The sequence below is a fragment of the Equus quagga genome, chromosome 13 (assembly GCF_021613505.1).
Source record: "Equus quagga isolate Etosha38 chromosome 13, UCLA_HA_Equagga_1.0, whole genome shotgun sequence".
Taxonomy (NCBI): domain Eukaryota; kingdom Metazoa; phylum Chordata; class Mammalia; order Perissodactyla; family Equidae; genus Equus; species Equus quagga.
The window spans coordinates 75,139,049-75,158,399 of NC_060279.1; the positions used below are offsets into that span (position 1 = coordinate 75,139,049).

Here is a 19,351-nt window from a genome sequence, read left to right on the forward strand (position 1 = left end):
ACGCCAGATGCTCAAAGCAGCAACCTCTCTGGTTTGCTTGGACTTGCCCGCCTCTGAATAACAGCAGGTGGTCAGTTTCTCTACGTAAATCCTCACCTTTCCTTAGTTACATGACTCTGCTTCTCAGGAAACGCACAGCTCTGCCCCCACTAACCCTACAGCACAGAAGTCCAAGTGTGAAACACGGGCCAACGGGACTGAGGGTTCAGCCGGGCTGGCAACAGGACGGGTCAGACCAGGCCTGGTGCCCAGCACGGACCACCAACTCGACTGCCTCATGGGCGGTTATCGCCTGGGTAACTCTCTGGGTTTGAAATCAAGCCGCAGATGAATTTGGTCCTGTCTCGGTCACGTAATGTGCTGAGGTATTACCCGGTGTCAGCGCTGAGTGGGAGGACAAAGCCAGAAATAGGAGCAGGCAGTGGTCTGTGCGGAAGACCCCGGCAGGGTGCCAACTCCACGAAGTCGGAGCGCATCTGAGGTCCTGAAGTTACAGTCCTCTGGATGGAACAGACTCAGTCATTCCGATCCGTGGGAAAGAAAGTGGTGACCATTGCCCCCAGGTCTTGCCGTTGTTTGGCAGCATGAGAGCTAGAAGCAAAATGAATCACCTGCCAAGATTTGAAGGGGGTGGGGAGCTGGGGGAGGAGTTGTTTAATAGAGACAGAGTCTCAGGCCTCGTCAAGTTGATCTGAGTCCATCCTATGCCTCTCTGGGCCTCAGACCCTAAAATGAAGGTGCCCCAGGTCAGCTGCTCTGAACCTGCACCGAGCCCACGGCTGCCCTTCGGGTGCCTGCGGACCCTCCATTTGAAGGTAGGCGCATTTCCCTGGAGCAGGGTCCGTGACCTTCATCAGATTCCCAGGAACCCACCTCCCAGTCAATTGAAGACCCACTGATGGGAACGGTTCATCTCTCAGGGGCCCTTCCATCTTGCAACATGACAGACTCAGAGGCCACTGCAAACACAGGCAATCCCCCCCACATGTTCGGAGGCTGGACTTCCTCCGATGCTTAAAGCGGCTACCCCGAGAATGTGTGGCCCGTGGCCTTCCTCCCAGGGAGCTGCAAGCAAGAGGAAGTATGGTTCTAGCTCCGTACCCCGGTATTTTGCTCAAAGTGAGGCTTTCTCCCTATTGGAATAGAAAATCCGTGAAGAGGGGCGCTGTCCCAGCCAGGCTTTCATTCTGATGTCCGGTAGTGCAGAGTTGTCCCTGGGAGGTTGGGGGTTGCTGATAGAAAGGGGAAAAGAAGGGGTGAGGAATTTTTGCTGAGTACAGCGAAATACCTCAAAGTCCCAATATTTCCTGGGCCCCCTGGGACTATTGGTGCCAAATGCCTTGTGAAGAATCGTTACATTTTGAATTACATCTGAATTTTGGGTGGTGATGTTCTCCAGCCTGTGCGTATAAACTGGGAGAGGCTCTTTCCCCCAGGATTTTGAGAATCCAGTCTTTAGCTTATCAACCAAAAAACAAGCTCATTTTAGTTGATCTTGGGAAAAAACATCACCCACCTGCCTGGGAATAACACATGGGGAATTGAAGACAGTGGAATAATTAAGTTCACGAAAGGCCGATTCTTATGGCCATATTTCAGATACTTATAATGCCTTCTCATCCATTCTACCAAACGAAAAAATATAAAGAATTCCTCCGAGATATTCAATTAGTTGAATAAACAGAGAAAAATAATTTTTCCACAAAAAAATTCAACCAAATGACTAAAGCTGACAGTGAAAAACCGACTTCAAAGTAATTACGCATTTCCTCTGAGTTCTCGCTCTATTAAAAGTTGGGGGTGCGCCACCATCAGAAGCAGCCATCCTTCGGATGAGTCATTACATTCCTGTTCCTATTTTAGCTGATACTTATTTGAATGTTTACTCGGGAGCTGTCTTTGGGTGTTGATATGTTTCAATTTCCCACCGGCCCCGCTACAGGGTATCTCTTCTCACTGCTCCGTGACTCACTGCTCAGCTTCCTGCGAGCTGGTTCCTTCCGCCTTAGTGGAAACCTCTCCCGAGAAAGTCACCAGTAACATTCTCCTTGCAAAGCCCCATCGCTTTTCTTTCCTCGTTATCCTTGTGGGCATCGTGGCATGTTTCACTGCTAATCACTGCCTCCTCTTCCGATGCCTCTCCCCTACGTCTTCTGCAAACTGTCATCTGCTCTTCAGCCTTTGGGGTTCCCTAGGTCTCCGCCCCTCTGTCATTCTGCACTTTCTCCTGGGGTAAGCTAATTTGCTAGAAAGGTTTCAAAAGCCTCTATGTTCACAACTTCCCAATCGCTCGCTCGGCCCTGGCGTTTCTGCTAAGCTCTGCACACTTCTGCACGGGTGTGTTGAATGTGAGGGACTATAAGTGCAATCAAAGCTGAACTCGCTGTCTTTCCACCTCCCACTACCTTCTGCTTTTCTTCTGTCAGCCCCATCTGAGTGCCTGATCTCCGAGATGAAACATTCCTTTCCTGTTCAAACTGCCCACATCATGACTCCATCTAGGGCCGGTCTCCTCGCCTCCAGTGTCCAACATCACCTGTCAACACCATTGTGTTTCTAAAAATAAGTCAGATCAGATTGTTCCACTGTCTTTCTGAAGAACCTCTGGTGGCTTCGTGCCGTCTGTAGTATCAGTACGAGCAGTTTGTTATGATAGTCAAGGCCCCCAAGCCCCACCAGATGCCTCCAGCCTCATCGCCTTGCCATCCTCCCATGCACCCTGAAGTAGGCAACAACCCCATGATGGCACCTATGACTTTGCATGGACCCATGTGGGCCAGGAAGGAAGGCTTGAGCCCCAGCCAATTTGAGCATTGGCAGAACATCTCGTGATCCTCCTGGAACTGGGGCCACGGGAAGCTTTCGAGGAGCTGCCACAGTCCCCCAGGTCTCCTGGGAGGCTGTCACAAGACAGTTTCTCATCACCGTCCAGATTTTGACCAGGGCTGAGGCTTTCTGCCCCCCTCCCTTTGGGCTGAGCTGCAGGCTATGAAACTGCAGAGAAGCAACCGAGTGTCCCTTCACTCGTGTTGCAGGCATCGGGCCCATTTTATTTCGGTGTCACCTGCACAAGCACCCCCTTTGCCTATTTGTCCTTATATTGTCTATAGAAATAACAAATTACCTGCCTCTAACAAGGACTCGTCGTTTCTTTGCCAACAGAACCTGTCAGGCCCGGGCTTGCCCCCGACACCCGTCCTCTGAGCTCAGATATCCACCACCCTCCCAAGCTTTATGTGACTTGTAACTGAACTTTAAATTTCATGCACATTTCAAAAAAAGTAAGCCTCATTGAGATAGAGTGAAATCAAGCTTGGAAATCTGGTTAAGTGCAAATGAGGACAGGAAAAGCAAAATGGAGCCAGACGTAGGTTAGTACCAGAGCATAAAGTCAGAGTTCTGTCATTTTAGAAGCACTCGGAATCCTTTTTGGAACAAGGCGTATCCGTGCACTTACTATTTGTGGCCTGCAGATTTGGCCCTGACTTCTCTCACAGAAAATTAGAAACTATTAATGAAGGGTTCGTCCCAAGAGCAAAGCTCTCATGCATAGATAATTAAAAATGAAGTTAGAGAAAGGTAAATAAAGGCACGCTGAGTCTTCTTAAGATTAAACACTCTTTTCTTTAAGTGAAAGACGTTATTGCATAGGTGATCATAAGAGCTTCTTAAAATAATGTTCCCTAAAATGAAAAACATTTCAGGAAGTTGCTGAAGTATTGAAAAAGCAAGACTTTAAAAATAAGCCCCAAAGATTATCTTATGATTGCTTCAGCTGCCCCAGTAGCCAGCTGGTGATTCCATTTCTCACAAGTGAACCACCTTTCTCAGTCTGGCCTGTGCTGCCGGGCCGGCCGGGCCAGCCCCCAGTGGCACCATCAGCCATGCCAGACCCTTTTCCACCCGCAAAAGAAAACCGTGAATTAGAGCTTTCTCTCTTCAGTCTACCATCCAGGCAGTGTGGAGCTTTTCCAGATAAAACATGATCTTCTCTCATGGGCTCTCCATCCTCCCTGTACCACCAACATATGTGAATACTTGGGTATTCAGATAAAAGGTTTAATTTGGTAAGCGAGGAAAAGTCCTATTCATTATCTCCATTCTTTGAGTGACTGTCCACATGTTAGTATGACTCGTGTGTTAGGAGGTTAGCATTCTAAAGGTAAAGACTGAAGGGCTTAAATCAAAAGTCTAATATATGATAAAAGGCCTTGTCAACCGCTAAACTTTATGCAACTATGTAAGCTGTTACTATTGGTCCTGTTTGAAACCTGTTAACAATAAATAATAAATAAAGGTGCCTGACACATCGGGAAAGAGGACTGTGGAAATTCACACTATGTTACACCAGCTGCGTACTAACATCTTCCCTTTGCCCGTAGGCAACCCTCCCGCCACTGGCACGGGAACTCTGCTGATCACCCTGGAAGACGTGAACGACAACGCTCCCTTCATTTACCCCACAGTAGCCGAAGTCTGTGATGATGCCAAGAACCTCAGTGTAGTCATTTTAGGAGCATCAGATAAGGATCTTCACCCCAATACAGATCCTTTCAAATTCGAAATCCATAAACAAGCTGTTCCTGATAAAATCTGGAAGATCTCCAAGATCAACAGTAAGTCCAGTTAAACCTTCTACAGTCATTCTCCTGGCTTGGTTCATTTTCCCAAACTCTTCCTTCTCCTCCTCTCTCGTGTATTTCCACATGGTCTATTTCCAGTTATTCATGCATTACAAATACTGACAATTTTCTCACCAGCAGATGAATACAATTTGTGAAAATATTGAACATCAGTTCTTTATAAATGCAAACATGGAAGTTTTCTCTTTTGCATCCTCCCTTATCTTTTCTGTACTGTACACTGTTGACTCTACACCCTACACCGTACACTCTGCACTCTGTTCTCCCACTCAATCTTCACCCTTCAAAAACCCGGGGTCTCTGCTTCTCCCTACACGTCTTGGCTCAGCTGTCTCTCCTCTTTCAGATAACTGTTCACATTAACTTGCACCAGAACTTTGGAGAGATTTTCCATGGCGTGCTGGCTTTCATAAAACACTAAAGAAAAGAGAAGCACAGTACGAGAATCTTTAGAAAGTTTTCACCTCCAATCCTCCATCTTCCACTTTATGCTGCAGACCTCCTCAAAACTGACTTAGTCTTTATAATGACCGTGGCTTTGCTTTCAAATCCTTGGCTTTTCCTTTCGATTTTGATATCTTCTTCCGTCTGTCCTGTCCCTCATTTATGAAACCTCCAAGCAATGTCGCTTTCTAACAGTCTTTCCATGTGGGAAGGTGGAATTCAAAACTTGGTCCAACATTGATCATCTGCCATTTTAAGACTGAAACAGCAAAGTATTGAATGACGAACTCTCCCGCTGTCCACCTTCCTCCCCATAGAAATAGGAGCTCACTACTAAGTCTGCTTTGCCTTAATAAAGCCAAAAGCCAGAACTCTCACGTTAGACCTACACTCTGTCATCAGCGATGAACTTAACCTGCAGTTGACCCCGTCAGGGCTCCTCTTCTTACATCACGGGTAGAATTTTTGAAAGGTAAAGGGAATTACCTATTTCATTAAGTTTTGAAAATGTACAATTGTGCATAAAATTTTCTATTAAAAAATCTCATATCTATTGTTATGGCCCTATCTCATATCTCATTTTATTAGTGCCTTTCTCTTCTTGTTGATTCTATTTGCCTGTTTGTCTAGTTTATTGCTTTTTAAAGAATGAATTCTGCTACACTGATTATTTTTAATTAAAACAGCCCTTCTCTTGTTGGAGGGGTTAGTGTTTTATTTGCTAGTTTTTGTGGCTGTAGCTGATTTGAATAATCATCACAAGTTCTTTCCAGCTGGAACTTTCTCATTCAAGAGTTTCTCCTCTACTTGAGGCAGATGGGAGAATGGTCCTTGACTTAATCTGCCATTTCACCGGGGTAATCATCTCCATTGGTTATTTCTGCTGCTGTCACTCTCTGGTTAGGATAATACTTCATCGATTTTGCTTTTCATATCATCACCCTCTGTTTTCCCTCCTGGTTTTACTTAATACATAAGACGCCTTCTAAATTCTCTCCATTGTCTCAAAATTTTTTTCTGAATACTTAGCATTGTTTGCACCCAGAAAGCAGCAGCTTCAAAAAAAAAACAAAACTCTAGTCATCTGAGTGACTAAAAAGAGGATAGTCTGCAGCTAAAAACGGTGGCCAGGTGGGGTGGCCACTTTGACTGCTTTCCAGGGCTGGGCAATGGTAGATATTCCCTCTGAACATGGGCTTAATGAGCCTGTCTCCATGCTGTGGATTGTGCTCCAGATTCCCACCCGAATCTGGGGGTATGGGCCGAGGACTGATGAGGACATAGACACAGAACCCATCCCCATGGCAACACACGGCACCCTGGCCCATATTTAGAGGGAGTGGATTATTATTTTTTTTTTGCTCCAAGAATTTATTTTGATTATTTGAATTTAGATTCTTATATAAAAATGCTCCAAGCCGATAATTTCTCTTTTTTGGTTTTTTTTTTTTTTTTGCAGCTTTATTGAAGTATAACTGACAAATTTAAAAACGTGTATATTTAAGATACGCAATGTGGGGACTTGAGAGTGGTTTTACATTCCTTTTTCTAGATGTTGAGTGTGATCTTTGTGAAGATAGCTTTACTGGGATAATAAATTTGTGGGGAGGAGTTCTTGGTACTCAATCTCTTCTCCAAAACGGAGCCCGTTGAAGGTGATCATAATAGCCCTAAACCTCAGAACTCCTTGATGACGGAAATAAGTGTTCTATCGGGCACTGTCCAGAATGATAGCCACCTGGACACTTGAAATGTGGTTACTGCAACTAAGGAAGTAAGATTGTATTTTTATTTGATGTCAACAAATTTAAATTTAAACACTCCCACAGTTATGAACTAAAATGCAGTGCCTGTTTGGCGCGGGTTTCATTGCCGAAGCCTCACTCTTTTACTGGAAAGGTCTATCCCCCTCTCACGAAGGCCCTCCCTGTCTTCCTAGATACGCACGCCCTGGTGAGCCTTTTTCAGAATCTCAACAAAGCAAACTACCACCTGCCCATCATGGTGACAGATTCAGGGAAGCCACCCATGACGAACATCACAGACCTCAGAGTACAAGTGTGTTCCTGCAAGAACTCCAAAGTGGACTGCAACGCGGCAGGGGACCTGCACTTCAGTGTCACCTCAGTCCTGCTCCTCTCTCTCTTCAGTTTAGCCTGTAAGTTGGCCTAACTCCAATGTGTGCGCCAGTATAAAAATGTAACTTCACCAAAGCCATTTTTTCCCATAGATCTTTCCAGAATAATTTATCCCAGAGGAAACTTTCATGTTTAGTTTGTGTCTATAATAGATAACATTCCATGTAAAAGTTCTCCAACTAATGTTTAAAAGCATCTTAGCATCCTCCTGCCAACCTCTGAGGAACTGTGCAAAGGCACTCACTGTGTCCTACAGACCAGGCGACGAGACAACTTCCTGCGGATGCCACTGAACTTGAGCTAATAAAAATGCACCCAGATTGGTTAACTGGTCTACCAGGGTCCTATTTCTCGCTGCATTGTGCAGAATAATCTTTGCACAAAATCTATACCTTTTTAAAAACAATCAGGAGAATTCATGGATGGAGTTGGGCCATAGAAAAAGAGATAAATGCATAATTCACACATTTTTTTTCACTGACTGATAGTAATGACTATAACAAAATGATGCATTATTTTAAACAAATGAATTATAATGCTGAATAATATAGATGTGAGCATAAAATGAATAGGTACATGTCTCAAATATTTCCTGCTTATGGAATACTGGTCCAGTTTCAACCTTAGCAATTATTTACATATAGCTAATACCATTCAAAAGCCTTTTGGGCCTTGGTATTTACATTTGGTTATTGGTGTGATTGTGAATTAGGAGGTTGGGAAATTAACGATTAGAAAAAAAGAACAGAAGTTATTACATCCTGGTGACAGTGGTAAGTGGGGTCAAGAGGAAATCACACATCTCAACATCAGACATTTCCTGTGTGTAAAGCTCTCTGCTGGGCCAGCGTCCTGCGGGTAGAGCTATGGAGAGGAAGGTCTTACAGTGCCTCATTGGATGGGTGGATGGATGGATGGATGGACAGACAGATGGAAATATCTATTTCTCTCTCTCATTCTTGTATTCTTTCCTTCTTTCCTTTTTTTTTTCTTCTTCCTTCCTTTTCTTCAAGAAATCAAATATTGCCGATAAAGGTGAAATCCCCTGTGTTCCTCTCCCCAGTTTCATTTCCTATTCTCTCTCCCCAGAGACAACAGCTCTCATGAGTTAGAGTGGGTCCAGATGTTTTAGACTTTTTCAGCGCGCACGCACGCACGCACACATACCCCCCACGTATTGTTGTGTCTCATGCGGTCCGTGGAACTCCCTGTAACTCGTCGTATGTTGAACATGATGTTCTGCAGCTTCCTTTTCTCCCTCTTCACATTGCGTTTCCAAGATCCATCTCTGTTGATCTAGTTCGGGGCACAGCAAACTTTTTCTGTAAAGGGCCAGGCAGCAAATATTTTGGGCTCTGTGGGCCACCTCAGGTCTCCGTCACAGATTCTTTGTTGTTGCTTTTTTGTTGCTGCCTTTTGTTTTTTACCACTCTCTAAAAGTGTGAAAACCGTTCTTAGCACAAGAGCCATGTAAACACACTATGGCTCACCAGCAGTTGGGTACCCCTGCGCTAGTTCATTCATTCTGCTAGCGAGTATCTGGTCGTATGAACACGGGGAGGTGCATTCCTCCATCAACAGCTGCATTAGGATGATTTACAAAGTCCTGCTATACCAACTCTGTTGCAGTAAACATCTGGAATCTGTTTTCCGCCAGCCTCCCAAGGGAGCACGAGACGGATGGCGAGCCCAGCACTGGGTCTGGGTTCTAGCAGCAACTGGAACTCAGAGTCCGGATAAACTAGACGGCAGTACTTCCCGTGTGATTGTCAAGAAATAAAAATGCTGTGTGTGTGCATGTGTCCAAGAGTGTGTGTGTGCATCTGTGTGTGTGTTATATGTGTACACATGTGTTGTGTGTGTGTGTGTGCATTAAGTGTGTGCACACAGAGAGAGAAGATAACTGAGCGGCCTCTCACTTGTCACCCTCCATAAACCTCATCGTACATCAAAGCCTCACCCTCAATGACATCCCTTTGAAGAACCAAGGCTGTGCATTAGCCTATCGGCTACTCGAGACTGCCAATGAGCCCTTAAAATGGAGACTTCCTACCTCTGCTTGTGGACATGCAGATTCCCAGGCCCATCCAACCTGTGGAACCGACATCCCAGGTGACAGTGGCCTCCAGCACACAGACCCAGTGTCTTTATATTTTTACACAATATTTTTTATAGTAATACACACATCTGCTACTACCAATCCATGTAGTAAATAGTAGCAAGACAACCTATTTGTTCAGATTAAAAGGAATATAAATAGACGTGGCAGTGTTTTCTTCTCACTAACAAGGGGTTTTCTTGTGCCTCCCACTGTGGACACCCCTGGCCTGCAGATATCAGCAAATGCACAGGTTCTGAAGATTGTCTGTGGCTGGTTTCTGCTACATCAGCAGAGTCAAGTAGTCGCCACAGAGACCACATGGCCTGCAAAGCCAGAAATATTTACTATCTGGCCATTTACAGAAAAAGTGTGACAACGCCTTCCTTAAAGCATTTTTCATAAGAGTGCAGTGACCATATCATACAACATGGGTACTAAAAATGGCTTTTCCTCTTCCCGTCAAATAATACTCAGATCCAAGTAGACTAGCATTAGCCAAACACCCTGACGTTCCCTGGCTTTTCTCTCAGTTCTTTTCCTGTCGTTGTGATTTTATCCCTCTATAGATGAGAAAACGGATGCTCAGAAAGGTCCCAAGGTGAGTAAGCAGTAAGGCCAGCATTCACCGTTAGACTGCCTCCCTTATGGAAAAAGAGAATACAAGAATTTCAGTTTATTATGACACTGTAGATGCTTTATTCCACCCGAGAGTGGAACTGAGAGATCTCCATATCCTTCTTTGATATCTAAAAATAAAGAAAATAAAACTCATGACATTGAAAGTAATAAAAAAAGGCAAATGAAATTATTTTTACGGCCAATTTCGTGGTTTAAATTCCATGTTGAGGACACTGAGATGCATAATTCCCCCCACCCAGGACCTGCCCCACGGAGAAAGTCGGCATCTGCATCAGCCTGTGTCTGTGGGGCTTTTGTAGGGCTCTGTGTGATGTTGACAGGCAAGTTCAAGGAAGAATATGGTCCTAAAAGCTTTCTGAACATTGTTTTAGGTTTGATTAACCAACGACAGCAAGGCTATAAAAGGACGGATCAGGTGAACCGTATGAACAAGTTCCAAAATTAAATGTCTCTACTTTGGGAAGAAGGGGGCATCGAATTGTAACCTCAATCACAATGAAACATTTTAAAGAGGTGACCAAAATGAGCGAAAAAACAGCCACTGAAAATACTTCTAATTCTAATGCTTTTTATTCAGGTGTCATTTGCCTTCCGTAAAGTTCGCCCATTTTAAGTGTACGGTTGAATAAATTTTGGTAACTGTACACAATTGTGGAGCCACACCACAATCAGATAGTTTCCTTGTACCCCTTTGCTATTGCTATTGATCCCCTCCCTGCAATCCAGACCTCCATTAATCTGCCTTCTCTGGTGAGTTTCTTGCCTTTTCTAGAATTTTCTGTAAATGGAATCATACAGTCCATGTTGTTGAGTGTATCAATATTTTGTTCCTTTTTATTGTGAAATGCATTATGGGCAGAGACAGGGCCTGGAGAAGCACCAGACCTGGGTACAGCAGGCTCTCCTCTGCCTGCAGATGGCCCCAAGGCACGCTTTGCAGAGGACCTGTGGTCCCTTAAGTGGTACAACTTCAGGGACCACGATAGTTGACCTCCGATGGCTGTCTATGTGCCATGCATATGCAAAGCTGGGAGCTTTGCATAAATTATATAGACTATGCCATGTAACCAACTCCACAGCCCTAGGAGGCAGGATCATTTATGTTACAGTCTAAATGGTCTTAAACAGAGATTGGAGACTTTCTAATTTAGTGGGTTTTACCCAGCCAAAATTTTTTTAATATTTTTCTCAATGACCAAAATTATTATTTTAAGTCATTGGTACCGCACTGGAAAATATTTTTAAATAAAATTAGTAATGCCACTAAATATGTTCTCTTCAAGTGTTTCTTCAAATAGGGGTGAATCTGAAGGATAGAGTTTACTGCAGCCCAAGTAACCAAAGAGTCTAAGACAGTGGTAGCAGGAGGTATGAGAAATCCAACTGAAAAAAGACATCAAATGAGTCAGAGACTCCCAGCTACAAAGGAATTCACTTGTCAAACAATATAAAGGTCCCTGGGCACAGAAAATAACAGCCAAAAATTGCACCTGAATTAGTGTATTAATTTCCACGGCCCTTTCTGTTAAAACACCTTCCACCCTTGACCTTCTCAATATCATCTTGTTTATACTCGACTCACATCACAAAAACTTTTTATCTAGAATTTGGAGAAGCCCCTTTAAATTTTCCAGATAAATGATAGGTTTAACCTCTAAAAGCAATGGGCTGCTGAGTAGGTGGGCGAGTTGTACATGCTGATGCCCCCCTCAATACGTTTGAAATGAAAAAGCCCGAGTTTTACAGTCACCCATTATATTCTAGCCATCAGTGCATTCCAGAATGAACTACACTTTCATCGTAGGTTGACCTTTACACATTTTCATTCCTTTGATTGTAACACGAGTTGTGGTGGTACCCTTTCCCTGTACAAATACAGGATTAATAATAATTAAGCAAAAATGGCAGAGAACCAAGCTATTTCCATGCATACTATTATCAGGCAGGGTGGAAGACCCCGGGCTGATGTCAGCTAGCGGATAGCTACAGTCTGGGCGACCTCGGCAAACTTTGACAAGACAGTTCAGGCCCTGAAGATGGAGGAAGCGCCATGAGCCAAACAGAGGCAACGTCTGGAAGCTGGAAAAGGCAAGGAAGTGGCTTTTCTCCTAGAGCCTCCAAAAGGAACACAGCTCTGCCAACACCTTGATTTTAGCCCCATAAGACTCATTGGGACTTCTGACCTCCAGAACTGTAAGAGAATGAATCAGTGATGTCTTAAGCCATTAAGTTTGTGATCATTTGTTAAGCAGCCACAGGACACTCACGCCGTGTCTGAAGAACCACCAATAGCTATCTTGCTCTTCTCTGCGAACAAAAAAATATCTGGGATGATGAGGCATCTCTAATCTATCAAGTCAGCTTGTTCATGAAACAGCCAAGCTCTGGGCCAATGCGCAAGAGTCAGGGCTCCACGGTCGCAGAGGCAATGGCTGCCGCTGGTCTGAGATCAGCAGTTCAGCGTTAGCATTTTCAGAGCGGTCCAGCTTTTTAAAAATACACTGGCAGAACTACTCATTCTCTCTTCAAATGTTGTGTTTAAGAGAAGAAATTTCCCCCAGGTAGTGCGGTGTTTATAAATGTGTTTATTACAGCTTGTCAGTCACTCATCTAGTATCTAGCTAAAATGTTTTGAATCGAGTTGTAATATCCCCTGACTTCACTCTAAATCTTTTCCCTTCAGGTCTGTGAGAACTCCTGACATCCGAAGCTTGACTACCAAGTTTCCATAGCAACAGGAAAAAGAAAAAAAATCCAAATCTGAAGATTGCCGTTTACAGCTCTCGAACTTCACAACTAGGCCTCAATTGTTCAGATTGTCATTTTCTTTGCAATTTCACCCAGTCTGTATTTCACCATTTTGACAGCATCTTCCTTTCTCCTTTAATTAATGGAATCCTCTGACTTTCCCCTGAATGTTTTAAGATCATGGCATATAACCTGACCTTCTGGGAGCAGGAACAATGACTACTTTTTCTGACGTGTCGCCATGTTGCTAGTCAGCGCTCCACACATGCAGCTTTGTCTGTGGGTTCGTATTTGTATATGTGTGAGTATCTGTATGTGTATATACACAGTATTTATAGAAAGAGACTATAGGAGGAGCCTAGTTTTGATATGTCATTCTTCCTTGAGCGGTTACACAAAGAAGGGATGGAAGCTATGGCAGCTGACCCCTCCGGGCCTCAGCCTCCAGCTCAGCACTAGCACAGCCCACAGAGCTGACACTTGTCCACCACCCTGTTCGGTCTGAACGCTGCCACGACCAGCCAGGCAGGTCCACAGAGAGGAAGAGCAGAGACAGAAGCCCTTTCTCTTTAGTGTGACAACTACAAGCAATTTTCACTGCCATCTTATGCCGTGATCCTGAGCAAAAGCGGTGAGGAGCCGAGCAGGAAATTTTACCATCAAATGCAGAGAAAAGGGCTGAAATATTCTTTCACGGGCATCTATCTGCATTTGTAGGTGTCCCAAATCCGTAGGCTCACTGGCTCTTATGGGGACACGGCTCATGGCAGAGAATCTCTTTCTCCTGGGTGTATGCACAATTGCAAATGTCATCGTGGAGGTCATACGTGCATATGAAGAGGTCAGCAGGTACCATGTGTATACACATATATGCCCACGTGTATAGACATACATTTATGCACATACACACTGTTTGTTTCATATATACATGCATAAAATAGAGTCAATACAGGTAGTTTTAAAAGTACCCTTTTGTGTAAATTGACTACCGTTGTTTGCAAAGCTGAAAATAAAAGATGTTCACTATGTATGAAAAGTAATCGATTTTTATTCTGTGAGCATGCAAAAGAGGCAAGTTAGTGCTTGTACAAAGATTATCTTCTTGTTGATAAACTATAAAAGAACCGGCTAAAGCTCACACCAAATTTTTCTATCAGAAAAAACTAGTGACAGCCTGTGGCTTTTTCTTAGAGCTCGCCACGAACTAGGGTAAGGTAAGTGTCTTAGCATATTTTAATGCAGTTGCTTACTAAAAGTTTTAACCACATGCACACAAGCGTGCACACGCGCACACATGCTTTCTTATGCAATCTGTGTTTGCACCCGTGCTTTTCAGTTTGCCTTCTGTAGGAAATAGAAGTCCTATGTTGTCTTTATTGTAGTGAAATTATGCAGGTAGAGTTCCATATATTGTATTTGTTTCAATAGTAAATCTTTTTGGAGCATATAGAATGCAGAGATTTTTTTTTCCATTAAAATAAATGGGTATTGGTGGTTAAAACTGCTGGACGGTAGCTTTTCTCTGATTTCCATGTTGCGTCTAATGTCGCTGATGCTGGGTCTTTCCTTAATGCAAGTTCACATTTTTGATTGGCCATTTGGGGTCCGTGGTACATGTCTTATTAGGTGAGTGAGTCTATAAAGCGGGAAGCACTTGCTCACAGCTCGGGCAATGCTCTCGTCTTATCCACCATAATGAACGATTTGAGCACTTCACCGTCAGCTGTGAAGATGATGGCATACTCAAAGAAGAGCGAGATCATCCTCACTTTGATGACTACATTCCGCATAGTCACAACCATCTGTCTACAGTCCCAGGACACACGGGTATTTTTCTCTTGCATAAGTCTTGTTGCTCAATCAGGAGATGCCGCATCCTGAACACAACTTGATGGTTCTCCACGAGTGCCCGGAGCAGGCTCTGAGGCAGGGGGATCCAAGCCTGCACAGTCACACTTTCCAAGACTTCCTCTTCTGGCTTTATAGGATGCAGCCTTGTGTCTCCCTGGCGGGCCTCGCTTCCCTCTTTCTGCAAGGCACAGGGAGAATACTCGCCCTGGAGCAAACCAAGGAGCATCTTCAGGTGGCCAGACAGTCAGCAGCTCAACCCATAGGGCAGCTGATTAACAATCAGGAAACTCCCCTCCTTCACGAACCTGGGCCATCCTTAGGCAGAAATACAAATGTCACGTGCCCCATTCACTCAAGTCAACAAGAGCAAGACTCCCCCTTTTCTCTCGAGCCAGTAAGCTCCCTGAACTTGCCAATCCAGCCAGTAGGTTAAATTAGCTTAGAAGACAGAAAAATAAAGGGCACACTTCATTAACAAGTAGGATATGCCTTAGTTTCCCCTTATTTAAGTATATTCTCTATCCCGAGAGTTCTCATCAGGACAGAGACATTTCCACCATATTGTTCTTTCTAGTCCTTTCAACAACAACAATGGACCAATTCTTAGAAGCCAGAGTGATAGCATTTCCTGAATCATAGGATGCTTTTAACCTGTTAGAATACATTTACATTGTTTGCTGAAAGCAAAGTTAGAATCAAAGCGTTATTTCATTATTACCAACACATTTTATTTTCGTCCAAGTTGCTGAAAAAGAAGTCAAGCAAGAGCCAGAAATTGCTTTTCCCAATTACTGAGTTCAAGACCGAGGATTTTATTTCCGTTGAGTAAACAGTCACATCTTCTTCTTTTTATTAATACTTCACCCGTGCTAGTTGATTAAAGATTACATTTTCTCCCCATTTTACATGTGATAAATTAATTACTTTGGGTAATTTCTTTTAACAAGAAGATGCAAACATTTTCCAATTTCAGTAAAAATTACCTTCAACACCACCAGTTCTCTCCAAATGAACATCACTTCAGGTAGCCGTACCTGCCGTGACTCTCGGCCAATACCTGCAGGTCTGAACACCGTAACAAAATACAGCCAGCTAAAGGTCATGGTAGGTATCAAATAAGATTTTCATTCTTAAGAAACATTGTTAGAAATTTTGATAATTCATCCCAGATTTTCAAAATGTCACTTTCAACAGCCTGGTAAATGAAATAAGCATCTACCATCAAAGTCCTAAAGGAGATCAGATTGCATTTTATCCAGAGTAAATACTTTGGGTCTTGATCTTAAGATGTGGCAATGAAAAAAATTATTAACAAGACTATATTCGATGCTGGGTTTAGTGAAATTGTACCTAGGCACGGGCTATCCAGGTGATTCTGAATAAAAGGGTGTCCAGTTCTCCTGGGGTGTAGAAACAAGGTCCAAAAATGCAATTAAGAATGACAATAATAGGGGCTGGCCCCGTGGCCGAGTGGTTAAGTTCGCGCGCTCCGCTGCAGGTGGCCCAGTGTTTCGTTAGTTCGAATCCTGGGCGCGGACATGGCACTGCTCATCAGACCACGCTGAGGCAGCGTCCCACATGCCACAACTGGAAGGACCCACAACGAAGAATATACAACTATGTACTGGGGGGCTTTGGGGAGAAAAAGGAAAAATAAAATCTTAAAAAAAAAAAAAAAAGAATAACAATAATAATAACGGTTTACATTTACTGATTGCTTAATATGTGCCCATTCAGTGCAAAATCCTTTATACCTATTAATTCATTAAATCCTTACAACAACCCTATGGCACAAGTACTATATTCTTCTGCAAGCTACAGATAAAGAAAGCTGAGGCTCAGAAAAATCAAATGGCTTGCCCAAGGTAAGTGGGCTCTAGAACCAGAAGCCAGGCCATTTGGCTCCAGGGCTCACATGTTCCCACAATACCGCAGTGCCACTCCCAAATCTGCAGCAAAACCAGACTTTCTGTTAAGAACTATTAACATTATTCTAAATTAATACTGAAACCTTAGAAAATTTCCCATACAAGATATCACAATTTTCAGAAGTTTTCTGCCCCCTTCCCTTCCATGGCTCATGAGCAGGTCCGTGAGGGGCTTCCACCAGAATAATTAGATATCTCAGTCATCCAGAGTAAATTCCTGCCCTGCCAAGTACCCCATCACTGCCAAACCAGTGGAGGGGAGGGAAAGCGGAGGGAGAAGCGGTGTGGGATCTCTGGGAGCTTGTCCCGTGCTCTCCTACAGACACACGCACGGAGCTCCGGTCTCTTCTGATTTCGTGAATGTAGCACAGTCACCTATGCACATGTAGGTGACTTACTCATGAACCAACAGGTAAATGACACCAAGGAGAAAACAATCACACCAAGAGAAAGGCAAGCCTGAGAAAGAACGAACTACCTTTTAACTCCTATTTAATAATAATAATAGCAATCATCATCATCATCATCTAATGGTCTGGCTACCCCTTTCCCAAAGCTGGTGCTTCTCATCTTCTCTCTTTAACAGGCTGTTGAGGTTGCACCCGTCTCATAATCTGATGATAATGCTTTCCTAACTTCTCTTCTAAAGAAATGAACAATTCCTTTGCCATGTAACGTCTATGACCCGTACTGTATTTGCTATTGCTGATGGATTAGCCTGCTACTGAGAAAAGTCTTCAGTTTTTACTGGGTTTATGTAAAAGCACATACAAGATGTTTGGAGACAGCGAAAAATGGTGGGAATGAACATGTGAACGAGGACCTCAGATAAGAACTTTGATTCTATAAATTAAGAATATAATTTAAACAGAAAGAGTCTAGATATTTATCAAATTCTGGAGGCAGAAAAGCCTCTTCCTGTCGCTCGTGCTACACCACTATCGCAACAGTCACCGTTGGAGGGCTGCTGAGCTTGATAAGACTCAACCATTCTGTCTGGCTCCCAAGTGCTAGCTGTTAAGCAGGGAGATGGTGAGAAGCAACAGGTGTAGCAAGACAACAGTATGAAGCTCTGAAGACTTTGAGAACATAGCTCATAGAAGCACTGTAAGTGTATGCTGAAAATTTCCATTTTCTGCTACTTTTATTTCTTGCTGAGGAAGATTGGCCCTGTGCTAACATCTCTTGCCAATCTTCCCTCCCTCCCCACCCCAAAGCCCCAGTATATAGTCACATATCTTAGTTGTAAGTCTTTCTAGTTCTGCTATGTGGAATGCTGCCACAGCATGGCTGATGGGCAGTGTGTAGGTCCGGACCCAGGATGGGAACCCGCAAACCCTGGGCTGCCAAAGTGGAGCATGTGAACTTAACCACTTGGCTACGGGGCTGGCCCCTGCTCCTTTTCCTTTTTTTTTTTAAGCTTTTCCTTTAGAAAGTAATGAAGTCATTCTTTATCTATAATATATATTCAGTACAGTCAGATTATTAAAGAATTTAAAATGAAGGCTATATAAAAAAATTCTATTTTGTCATGAACATGGCAGCCCTGTTCTGGTGTCAAATATTATTTATTCCCTAAGATAAAAATTTTCAGAAATTTTAAATGGATTATTTTCTTAAACACTCAAAAGGGATGAAGTTTATCATTTTAAAATATTTGATTCCATCGCAGAGGCAGTTCCTTTGGACCCTGAGCTTAAGTGCTTACAGCTTCTGAGCTGTAAATTACCATTTCATTTACTATGCAGTTGCAAGAAATTTGTAATGTGTTTGCGAAATATTCAGACAAAGATCATCTGGGATTTTTACCGTGTGTAGTTGGTCTTAGGCCATCTTTAGTACATTTTAAACACAGTGACAGAGTAAAGGGATATTTTTTCAAATGGTGCTCTGGTTGGCCTATAATCTTTTAAGACCGAGACTAAAACCAAGTGCTCCCTGCCTCATAATTAACTCTTCTCCTGTCTTCTTTCCTAACAGTCAAACTCACATGATGACAGATGATAGATAGATGGAAAGATGATAGGATAAATAGATATAGATAGACATAGATAGATGATAGATAGATATGATATAGACAAATAGAGATAGACAGAGATAGAGATAGACAGACAGACAACAAGAAGATCACTTTAGTGAAATCCTTAACAAAAAAGAGGAAGGAAAGGGTGCTAATGTTTAATAAATGCCTCCTATGGGCCAGCTATTTTACATACGTATGTACATATTACATTATACATACTATATGTAATTTATATGTAATATATAACTATACATTATATATGAATATACATAATTCATGAAATATTGAAATAGACATTATTCCTCTGTTAAGATGAGAAAATGAGGCTCACAACGTTGAAACGATCTTCTATGAGGCTTCCCACCTAGTAAGTGGCGTGTATGACTCCCACCCCCGTACTTTTTCTACTCTCCCCCAAGAGAGCTTATTCCTGGTGACTACCTTTTAGCTAGATATTATGTCTACCTAAGGTCTGGGTGTGAGACTGCTCTGTGTTAAAAGGAGAGATGAGTTAGGGTTAGCGAGGACTCAGACACAATAACACCCACCTGAGACCCTCTGCTTGTCACAAGCACTCAGAGGAGTGAAGACGGAAGGCAGAAATGCCTACCGTGAGTCTCCCATAGGTCGTGTGATAGCCACGTGCCATCTAGGATCATTGCAACACATTTTATAGAAACAACGTAAGCCAAATTGCACAAACAGAAGGTAAGGCTGCAGATTCAGGAACTGAAGGCAACACGTCCTTCTCTTTCTAGAACTTGGCTATGAAGCGGCAGCACAAGAAGGCACAGGTCACCTTGGTTGGGGAGCTTGGTTTTCTATCTGGTTCTTTG

At 43.2% G+C, this 19,351-nt stretch overlaps 1 protein-coding gene across 1 annotated transcript in view; it reads left to right on the plus strand.

Annotated features, from left to right (window-relative positions):
• The window catches only part of CDH13 (cadherin 13), a 985,922-nt gene extending 971,708 nt beyond the window's left edge, over positions 1–14,214 (plus strand). The window contains exons 12-14 of the mRNA XM_046683164.1: positions 4,383–4,616; positions 7,027–7,245; positions 12,649–14,214. Of these exons, the coding sequence (XP_046539120.1) occupies positions 4,383–4,616; positions 7,027–7,245; positions 12,649–12,656 (461 nt within the window). The 3' untranslated portion in view covers positions 12,657–14,214. The remainder of the gene's footprint in view (positions 1–4,382; positions 4,617–7,026; positions 7,246–12,648) is intronic.
• The last annotated feature ends 5,137 nt before the right edge of the window (positions 14,215–19,351 follow it).